The sequence below is a fragment of the Ictalurus punctatus genome, chromosome 27 (assembly GCF_001660625.3).
Source record: "Ictalurus punctatus breed USDA103 chromosome 27, Coco_2.0, whole genome shotgun sequence".
Taxonomy (NCBI): Eukaryota; Metazoa; Chordata; class Actinopteri; order Siluriformes; family Ictaluridae; genus Ictalurus; species Ictalurus punctatus.
This window is the reverse complement of record NC_030442.2, coordinates 856,276-867,609: the sequence shown is the minus strand read 5'-3', so window position 1 is coordinate 867,609 and position 11,334 is coordinate 856,276. Positions and strand designations below refer to the sequence as shown.

The 11,334-nt window shown below is 38.1% G+C and overlaps 1 protein-coding gene across 1 annotated transcript; it reads right to left on the bottom strand.

Annotated features, from left to right (window-relative positions):
- Positions 1 to 2,396: 2,396 nt before the first annotated feature.
- grpr (gastrin-releasing peptide receptor) lies at positions 2,397 to 10,809 on the bottom strand. The gene is made up of 3 exons (XM_017458409.3): positions 10,239 to 10,809; positions 7,631 to 7,982; positions 2,397 to 3,641 (listed from the first exon to the last, which is right to left on the bottom strand). The coding sequence occupies exons 1-3, from the start codon at positions 10,643 to 10,645 to the stop codon at positions 3,246 to 3,248; spliced, it is 1,155 nt and encodes a 384-aa protein (XP_017313898.1). The 5' UTR covers positions 10,646 to 10,809; the 3' UTR covers positions 2,397 to 3,245.
- Between the last annotated feature and the right edge of the window lie 525 nt (positions 10,810 to 11,334).

Sequence of the window (11,334 nt, the reverse complement as noted above, 5' to 3'; positions counted from 1 at the left end):
TCGCATTTTCTTTCCATGTTGTTGTCGTCAGTGTTTTTCCCGTCGTGTTATCCTGTTACTTACTCTGTGTTTTCTCCTCTTGTTCCATGTTCACTGCTCATGCTGCCTGTCTGCTCACTTCTGGCTCTCTTCCGTCTATGCCCAGCCATTCCTCACCTTCCCCGTGGCTTGCGGATCTGAGTCTGAATCCCGACCTCGACTACACATTACCACACTCCTTTCCCACACATTCCAGCGTCCTCAATCCTTAAATAAAACCCGTTTAACCCTGAACTCCTGTATCTTTGTTCTGCATTTGGGTCCCCTTGTCCCTATATATAACACCCTTTCATTTAACAATCTAAATTAAGTATTTAATTAGGTATTTAATAGTATTTAATGTGTAAGAGCTCACACTAAATATGTTAAACAGGGTACACCTGTGTTCATTTCAAATCCACCTTTGTACAACTGTAAATATATCTGACTTTGGCAGGTCTCACAGCTAAAATGTCAGGTCAGTCCTGCTGTCATTAAGGTTAAAAGCACAGAGCAAAATCTACAAAGGAATGGCTTGGAAAAAAAACGAAGGTTTGTGTTTTGAAAAGCCCAGATTTAAATCCAATTTAAATCAGTGCCATGACCTGGAAACAGCTGTTCACCAACATTCTTCATCTAATTTGGAGATGTGGAGAAAGTTGGCATTGAGGAATGGAAGAAAATGACCAAGTTAAAATATGCAAAGCACACCTCTGAGTCAACTCAAATCATAATTGCTACAAAATGACAAGTCACACTGGGAGGGTGAATACTTTTCAATTAAGGCTTTTATTTATTTATTTATTTATTTATTTAAATAAATCTGAGGACATTTCTGTAGAGTGTCACTTCAAAAGGAGCAGCAAAAATCCCATTCTGCTATGCTTGAATTTGATGCAATGCAGCAAAAAGAGAAGTAATCATTTGATGGCGAATACTTTCTGGCAGCACTGTATTTCTTGAGTAGAAGCATCCTAGACAATGTTTTTCAGTAGTGTCTTGACCAGTGAATTTAAACTCAAGCACTTGCCTTTTAAGCTGGAAATTTTTTTTAAAAAATCATTCTCCCACAGTTACTTGTGCACACAAATGAATGAAGCCACCAGATCCTAAATCGACAGTTTGAAGGATAAGCTGACCAATCTGCTACTGTTACAGGTCCCTTTACATTTATTCATAATTTTATCCATAACGGTTTCTTCTGATGCCGTCTGTGCAGAAAAAACCCAACAACAACAACAAAACGTTTAATACACTTTAAAGGTGTGATACTATTAATATTATTTATACTACTATCATAGATAATAAATAAAGATAATTAATCCTATGCTACACATAAGAAACACAGAAAACAGGCAGAGCCAATGTGACTTCTTAGAATTCCTCTGAAGCTGACGCCGTCTGAATTGTGGCATGGTACAGCACTAACCTGACGAATAACAGCAGCCCTTCGAGAGTTTAAACCCGGATCTGCTATTAAGATACCTGTCACAAATGGAGAATAATCTTCATCTGCAGTTGTCCTATTTATACTCCAAAAAAAACCCGTCGAGTATAAACCACTCAATCCATTTCATATATAAACAGACGTCATCTTTAACAGTATAGATTGGAGAAGCCAGGAGAAAAGTATAAAAACCTGGAGACATATTGAACATGTATTTCAAATGAAGAAAATGTATTTCAGTGTAGTTATAATAACAGTATGAGCAGATATAGCAAGGCTGTATTAAGGATCGTTCCATCCTTTTTTTCAAGTCTGATTGATGGCAAACTGTAAACTTCAAAGTCTTCATATGTGGCAAATCCCCTAATGGTACAAATGAGGACAGAACACAGGCCATAAACATGGCAAAAGAGAAACAAAGAACAGTAACTAAAATAATTGATTTGTTTCATCAGAGACCAAAAAAGAACTGACAGGGGACAGCTAACAAAAACAAAATCAGACATTTTCCAGAACTCCAAGCATGCGTTGGCTAAAAGCATGCTTGTGTAGTCCAGAATCCCAGTTCCATCTGTGCTGTTTGGTGCATGTGTCTGATATCCACAAGAAAGCGAGGACTCATTCTCTAGCTTTCGCTTCATGATGAACCGGCATCAGACAGAGGCTGGCAATCTTTTAGGAATGTTGACACACACACACTGATACATGACATGTATATATTGAAATATTTCTCAAGTGCTTCAATTCTGGTGCTAATTTCTTGGTTTTTTTTGTAAACTGAAAAAGCAGATTCCAAAATAAATCTTGTACACTTGGAAATCAAATGTTAATTATATAAAGATTTCTATGTAAATCTTTCATGGTGGATACATAACGCACACAAAGACTTTCATTTCCTTTATTCACATTTCCAAACCATTATTTCGTACACTGGTCACAGTACCATGAAGGACAGCATACGTGGTTTTAGCTGCATATTTCTTTTAAATGACTTTTGTCCTTTTTTGAGCAAAATGGCTGTGTCTGGTCTGCGCACACAGAATAAACAATCATGCACTAAAACATTAATGGACACAGGAGCAGATACGGCTCAGGCACCGATGCTGTGACCGATGACCGCTGAAATTGAAAGAAGCAGGTAGCTACACCTTTATCAGATTATACTCCGAGTGCTGCTTGTCACCTAAGCTTAAATTGAAGTATGTACAAATGAATATGCCTCTCAAATAAAGATGACTACCTGTTTGAGCATTTTGTCGTAGCGCACATATACACAGTTTTACCGTACAGAATCATTTACAGCATTAAATTCTATCGGCAACCAAAAAAACAGGCGTATATAAGTTCATTAACATAATGTATTAACACACCAAGACACCAATATCAGCATCTAAATCCAAAACATTTTAAACATTACGAAAACACTGAATGTAAACACTTCCACTGTTATTTAGCATCTACTACAGGAGCACAGATGGGTAACATTCTACCAACTGCGTGAAGTTCATGTGAAGAAAGTCCATCATTGAGCAGCGTGGACTCGTATAACAGCATTCAGGAAAACTATGTGCAAAAACCCTGTGTTGTGGAAATACGGGCTGAAAAGCTTTCCTGCTTTCAGTGCACTGACTTGCTCGCTGGTTTTTTTGACCAGTGTAGAATGTAAAGCATAATATTTATTCAAGACAATAATACAATACAGTAGCAACCAACAAGAACACTGACCATTCATGAACACTGAATAACAAGAAAAATGACTGACGCTCTTTAGAAAGCACCGTCACACAGAACCCTCGTGACAGCCATGATTGGCATTAATGAGACTGAAGCTGGCGACGGTGTGATTCTGAGTGCTTTTGAGTGAGCTCATGCGTGTGTTGCTGCGCACCACACTGTGAAGGTGCAGTGGCAGTGGAGGGCAGCAGCAGCAGATATGTTTGTTGAACTGTTTCTGGAAACTCTTGCTCAGCAGGTAGAGGGCGAATGGGTTGACGCACGAGTTGGTGAACGCCAGGATGCGGGCAGCCACACTGGTGACAAAGTGCAACATGGAGGTGTCCACTTCAGAGTAGTGGTAGGAGCGGTACAGGTAAATGACGTGGCTGGGGAGCCAGCAGATAGCAAACAGGCCCACGAACACCAACACCATCTTAGCCAGCCGCTTCCTCGACTCCATCTGAAATAGACAGGGGAAAGTATTTCTCCTTTATAAACCACAAGAATCACCTTGAAAATGTAACGGACAAAAACTTTCAAATCCAAAATCTAGTTACTAGATGCATGCTCATTTTTTTTTTTTATAAGGAGCGTTATAAAATTTCTCAAACTGTTTATGAAATCCCGTGCTAAACAAATCATATTACAATTATGATACCAAAATGGTATCAGAGGTAAACACTCTGGGCTGTTGATTGGAAGATTAGGAGTTAACCTGTACCTGCTCAGATCAGTTGTAAGTTGCTTTGCCAAAGGAAATGTATTTGTAAAATGTCCCTAAAGTCAAGCATCTGGCTGTCATCCATGACTGATATAAAAAAAAAATTTTTTAAAAAAGACAATATGGTACCTTATTATTTCGTTGTAAAAAAAAAAAAAAAAAAAAAGATTTGCTGACGCGAACAGATGCTGTTGGAAATGATGAACTAGTCATCCGATCCATGGTGCCACATTATTGCTGTATTAGTGATATAATGAAAGTCTTATCCAATTTACTGTACTATCTTAGCTACGTCGCAACACCGTTATTTAAGACTAAGCTCCAGTTCAGTGCAACTGAAAAGATACATTTCAATTTGTGAAAGGAATAGTGTTTGTTTAATGCACTAAAGAAAACTGAAATGAGGAATTTCAGATTATGTATGTAAATGAAATGCTAATTCAGTGAAATAAATGGAAATAACCAAAGGAGACCATGGAATACATTCCATAAGAAAATGACCTTGAGTGGACACGGACATTACTGCTATATTATTACATTTTAGTGGGTATGGTCTACTAGTATTGTACTACATGACCCAGATACAGACACACAATTCTCGCGTGATGCCTGGATTTCTGATGCAGAGGGTACCTTCACTGAATTTTCACTCACCACACTATTAAACATTTATGGACAAACCTCGAATAAGTATTATGGTCAGATTTATCTCTAATAAATACAGCAAACTGTCCATCTCATAATATTCCATGCCCTTTGCTTCATGTTAAAATGAGTCATTTGACATTTCATGATCTATTTTTCAGTGTACCATGCATGCTCATTATTACTTCACAAAGTATTAGTCATGAGAACCAATTACTTGTCTTTTCAGACATAGATATAGAAGGTATGAAAGGTTATTTAAATCGACTGTACTGTAGATCTTTTCATGCTAGTCATCGGGGTGTATTTAAATCCACAGTGTACACAAAGGTTAAAATATTAATACATGCACCATGCTGAATGTTAATAAAATATTTCTATTAATTACAAGCACATCAGTAGCATGGTAAGTAGAATCTGATCTCTCTTTTACATAACAATGTTCGCTTTGGAAACCTTTTCACCTTTTAAACATAACTGAATCATTTAATATAATAAATATGTCTCAGCTAATTTGTAATTATAACATTTTACACTTGCCTTTTTTTTTACTCCAGTTAATTTTTTTAAACGATGTTAACACACAGTGTTAATTGTTGTGATGTCGTAATACGTATTATACAAGAACATCTTCTATACGTTGCAATATTAATCATTATTAATCATTTATATATATATATATATATATATATATATATATATATATATATATATATATATATATATATATATATATATATATATATATATATATATATATATATATATATAAAATATAATATGAATAGCTAATAAATTTTGTGATTGTCTATTTGTTTCAACATAACTGAAGTGATCAAGGGTTGAAGGCTGCTCATTAATGTGGCACGGGGAGTTTTTGGAATATAGTCAAAGATTTTAAACTAGACCTAATAATCTAGGTCTAGTTCTAGATTATTATATAAATCTAGAACATAATCTAGGCCTCAAACAAAAACCTAGTCATAAATTCTACTCTTTTGAAGTTATTTCTATATTAGAAAAGGTTGTAGCACGGCAGCTCTGCTCGTACAACATTCATGAAATGTATCAGTCAGGATTTAGACCTCATCATAGCACAGAGACAGCGTTAGTTAAAGTAGTAAATGACCTTCTACTGACCTCTGATCAGGGTTGTGTCTCGCTGCTTGTGTTACTCGACCTTAGTGCAGCTTGTGATACTATAGATCACACTATTCTCCTTGATAGATTAGAAAATGTTGTTGCATTAAGGGAACAGTCCTCTCCTGGCTCAGGTCTTATCTGACCGATCGTTATCAGGTCGTAGATGTAAATGGAGACTTCTCCACGCATACCAAGGTTAAATTTGGTGTTCCACAAGGTTCTGTTTTAGGCCCACTGCTTTTTACTTTATGCTTTTTACTATATGCTCCCTCTCTCCTTCTGTTGAGCCAAACTTGATATTATGGAGATGCCAGTGATCCTGACCCTTTCTGCTCTCCGGACCTGCCTGATCCATACTGATGCCCTACATCTGGATGGAGCTCTCATCAACTGGAGGCTACAGCCTGGAGATCGCTGAGGACGGTACCGCTTGAAGTACCATGGAAATGGTTTTAGACCTCAATTCCACATGGACCTCCTCACTGTGGTTGCTGGGACTAGTTGGGACAGTTGCTACTATTGGGACTGCCTTGGGACTGCAATTACCACATGCAGTTCTGCACTCAGGTCTCCTTTAGTGAACAGTGGACTAGTTCAACAAACAGACTTCATATTAAACCATAATGAACTTTCTTTTACTCTCACACTATCCGTCGTTCCCCAGATGAGGACGGGTTCCTTCTGAGTCCGGTTCCTCTCAAGGTTTCTTCCTCAGATCATCTCAGGGAGTTTTCCCTCACCACCGTCACCACCGTCTCGCTCAATAGGGATAAATTCACACACTTAAAATCTCCATCCTGTGTTTATATGCTTCTGTAAAGCTGCTTTGAGACAATGTCCATTAGTAAAAGCGCTACACAAATACAATTTAAATTGACCATGTGGTTCTAATTAAATGTAATACTGCAGCAATGTCCAATTCTCACTTCCAACTAGTTGGAAGATGTTGATAATTATTTATTTTTTATCTATCAGCACTTCTGACAATAGTGCAACAGCAAGGCATTTCACTCACTCCACATAATGTAAGACTAATAAACAGATTCTAAAAACGTTCTGTTATTCAACAGAGAAAAACATATCCTGGTTGACAAGTTTTCTGTAAGGAGATGTTAAATGTTCATTTATCATTTACGGAAGGAGTCTCGGGTGCCAGCACTTTGTAACACTCAGTAAGTTTTCCACCAGGGGAGAATCTTCAGAACAGAGGACGTTCTGCAGCAACATAACAGGCTCTATTATCAGTCTCAAGAGCAAATAAAAAAAGAGAGGCTGGTGAAGGAATGACTATGTATAGCTGCTATGAGGCAAGAAACAACAGGAACTAACCTGTTCAATGTAACTGTAAACCAGCGAAGAGCTTTTTTTTTTTGATAGTAAAAGACTGTACACAACTGCCACAAGAGAATGTTAATTTTTAAACGTAGTGGGCTAGGTAAAAATAAAAAAAGAAAAGAAAAAAAAAAAAGAAATCTTTATGAAAAATGCAAATTCTTAAAGGCCTGAGTGTCTACTTTCATATGAGCCATTAACTACTACTATGGAGTGTGACATCACAAACTAATTCAATACTGGTCATGGGCACCCCCAAAACAGATGGAAATTCCATTTTTTGGGCTCTGGTATAAAGAGTTAATCAATTAAAATGCATAACTGATTATTTTACTATTCCAGTATGTATTAATGTATTTATTTGTGATAATTAATTATTAAAAGCATTTTGGTATTGCACAAATATATGCACTTGCTCTACTGGCACTAAATGTAATGGTCTTTGAAGTGGGCTTTTAAACCTTGGTGATGCGATGTGAAATATGTGATGTGTATACAGTGAGAGTTTTATTCAAGACTGTTTCATGTGCTCGGGTGTTTCAGGTTTCTAAGAAATTGCTGTCGCGAAATGATTCATTTAATTACGTGATGTGTTTGTAGCTTCTCACCTGTCTCCTAATGGGCATCTTCCCCTCGACTGGCAAGTTAATTGTGCTCCTAATCAGGCTCCTAGCGATGAAGAAGTAGTACACAGAAATGATGAAAAGGGGGATTACATAGAATATAAGAAAAGACGCCATGGAGTGGATTTTGGGGTGCAGGTCTCCTGCGTGGGGATATGGGGCGCATGTTTTAAAGGTTTCATTGGTCTGTGTGAGGTGAAAGGTATGCAGGTCAGAGAAAATGGCTTCGGGGATGGCCAGAACCATGGACAAGAGCCAAATAGCAGAAGCTTTCAAACAGATCTTAGCTGTGGCGTGGGACGTTGGGATATCCATGGGTTTCACAATGGCTTTATATCTGAAACAGAAGGAGAATTTTACAGTACTGTTACAAGAAAGTAATAAAGAAATAATGCATATATTATAGGAATGCTACGTAAATGATACCGTACATGTAATAAATAAAATGTTTGGTATACGGGAATTTATATGGATTTTTAAAATAGATCATATGGTATTCCGAAGCAATAACTCTGACTGTGTGAGCATCTACATGAGAATGTGATTATTATTATTACTACTATTACTACTTTAATCTATTCCAAGCATCACAAAGAAACACTACTCAGTAGCATCGAATAATGCGTATCTAAGTGTTCATTTCACATCGTGGCATGGCAGAACAGACCTGTCTTTTCTATTAGTATTATTATTAATATTATAATTAAGACCAACTCCGCTGCTTCAAAATCTCTTAATTACAAGCATTTCTAAGAGAAATTGGTTTGGATGAGGTATAAATGCTTCCTCTGATAGCTTCCTTTGAGTGTGAAGGCTTTTACCTTTTATTGTAAGAACTGCTACGCTGATGGCCGCTGCTACATCACAAGGCTGCTCCAATAATGGAACATTTTACACTTGATTTATTAGGCTTTCAGGCACTGACATAAAGGGAACACAAGAGGTAGCAAGTGATTTTGTGCCAAACTGCCAGTGATGATTATACTACAGTACTCCAGGAATACTGAATATGTGCTAATGTATTGTAAGTAGTTAGTATTAAAGCTCTCGTAATGATGATCAGCTGTAAAACATCTTAGCGTTAATCGCAATCCATCACCTGTGCTCAAAAACAGCTGTGTTTCCTTGAAACCCAGCATCAAATCATCTCTCCATGTAGGGTGATCGTTAGAGCACTTACAATCAACAGAATTTGCATCAGTGCCGTCATGCTGTGAAATTATTACCTAATCCTTTTTGTTTGTTTTGTTTTACAGGAAGGGATCTGTCATATACGGGAGATTATAAAATGTCGATATAGATCACTGTGTGGCTGTTTTAACCAAATATATCTGTAGTTTGGCTCATAAATAAACTTTTTTTTTTTTTTTAAATATGAAGAAAGAAAAAAAAAGGAATGACTCATAGCATACAACACAATACGATACAATCCAGTTCAATCCAATGCAATCAGACAGTGCTTTACAAAGCGGGCATCTGTAAGCACACGACTAAATATCACTTCTCATGCTGAAGCCAAGCATGACATTAGTCTCCTTAATTCCATCAAGTCGGGGGGGTTCATTCTGTTCCAGAAGACAGGGACCACACACATGGTTTGGACTAACTCAGACGACAATTTTCCAGTGTATAAACATAAGCGGATATGTATACATATTGCTCACAGAATGGTGCCCATTAATTAACAAACACTGACGGCAGACTATTAATGACTTCTTTTTGCAATGTGTGCAGGTTGACAAGCAAGATATACCAACCTGTAAAAAAAAAAAAAAAGGCTCTTGTGAAGACATCATGAATTCCATTGAGTACCAAGATATTTCGGCCAAATGACCGGACGTTTGTGCTAGATCGTTATAATTCTATCACATTTTAAAAGAATTGCCCAAATATACATTCACACGCACAGAGAAATGCTTAAAAGGGACACGGTTTTACAGCGATGATCTCAGTTTCTGGATTTGACCACTACTGAACATCTGTAGTCCCAGTTCACAAAACTAAACATTATGGAAGACAGTTAGTGTTTTCTCCAAGGAATAGACTCTAGGGACAGCATTTCTATATGTCACTAATTGTCTTTTGTATATTATTTCTGTTCGGTTTCATGCGTTGTGGAATTAGGTGTAGTGTAAAATATTTGTAGTGAAATGGACACTATTTATTGAAATAAACAAATCGTTCACACGCTTGATTGGAGAAGTGCAGATTAGGATGATATGACTAAGTAAATGACTAAAATTAATAATCTATCCATTCATACATTTTCTGTACTGCTTATTCTATGGAGCCTGGAGCCTATCCTAGGGGACTCGGGACACCCTGGACTGGGAATGACCACAATCACCTGTCTTTTTAAATCTTTATTTTACCTTGTTACTTTCAGGACACCTGGTTATAATGTACATTATGTAAATTTAATAAAGTTCATGCTCGTTATAAACTGATGCATAATCCAGGTGACATTTATTTGAGTATATTTAGTACATTTATTTGAGGATCATTTATTTCAGACATCGCAGTGCGTGACGCTCTGGACTTGTTTGAAGAACTGAACATGGATGTATTCTAAATCAAGCCCCTAAGTCCTTACCTGTCGGCTGCCAGAGTGGTGAGGGTGAATACTGACACACCGACGGACGTGAGCTGGATAAACGGGATCAGTTTGCATCCTGTTCTACCGAAGAGCCATTCGTCGGACAGGTACCGGCTGGCGTCCACGGGCGCGCACGTAACAAGCAGCAGCACATCGCCGAACGCAAGGCTGCACAGGAACAAGTTGGGGACGTTGCGCATGGACTTGACGGCGCAGAATGTGCGGATGAGCGTCAGGTTGCCTATAAGACCCACTACGATGATCAGCGCGTACGCGGTTGCGATCGCGACTCCAGCGTGCCAAAACAACTCCTCGCGCGCGTCCGGTGAGCTCCGGTTCTCCCACGACTCATTGGACGCGGTCTTTTCCTCTGCGATGGAGGTCAACATTTCCTCTAAAGACATGGTAGAACTTCCGGGTACTGTTTTACTATTTAATCCTCTTGGTGATTTGTTTTAGTTCCTTTTGTTGTTCATATCTACTTTACTTTGCGCATTTTACCAGCTCTCCGAGGTACTTTCAGACTCGCAGACTCCGCAGGTGGATGGTAGAGCACAGAGCACTTTAGTTCAGGTGCGTGTCCAGAGCGCGTCTCCGTGGAGCGCTTGTGTTTGGATATGTGAGGCTTGTGCGCATGCGCATCACCTATCCCCGACAACCGCTGTCCAGGTTTTTTTTTATTTTTATTATTATTATTATTATTATTATTATTATTATTATTATTATTATTATTTTTACCTCTTGGAACTCTGCAAACATAGCCTACTCTGACTACTGGCAATAAAAATAAACAAAAACAAATAACAACAACAAAAAAACATCCATATGCTTATGCCAGGATATTTCCATCCATCCATCCATCTTCTATACCGCTTACTCCTTTTCAGGGTCACGGGGAACCTGGAGTCTATCCCAGGGAGCATGGGGCACAAGGCGGGGTACACCCTGGACAGGGTGCGAGTCCATCACAGGGCACAATCACACACACACTCACACACCCATTCATATACTACGGACAGTTTAGACACGCCAATCAGACTACCATGCGTGTCTTTGGACTGGGGGAGTTTAGCTATAATGCTTACTTAAAATA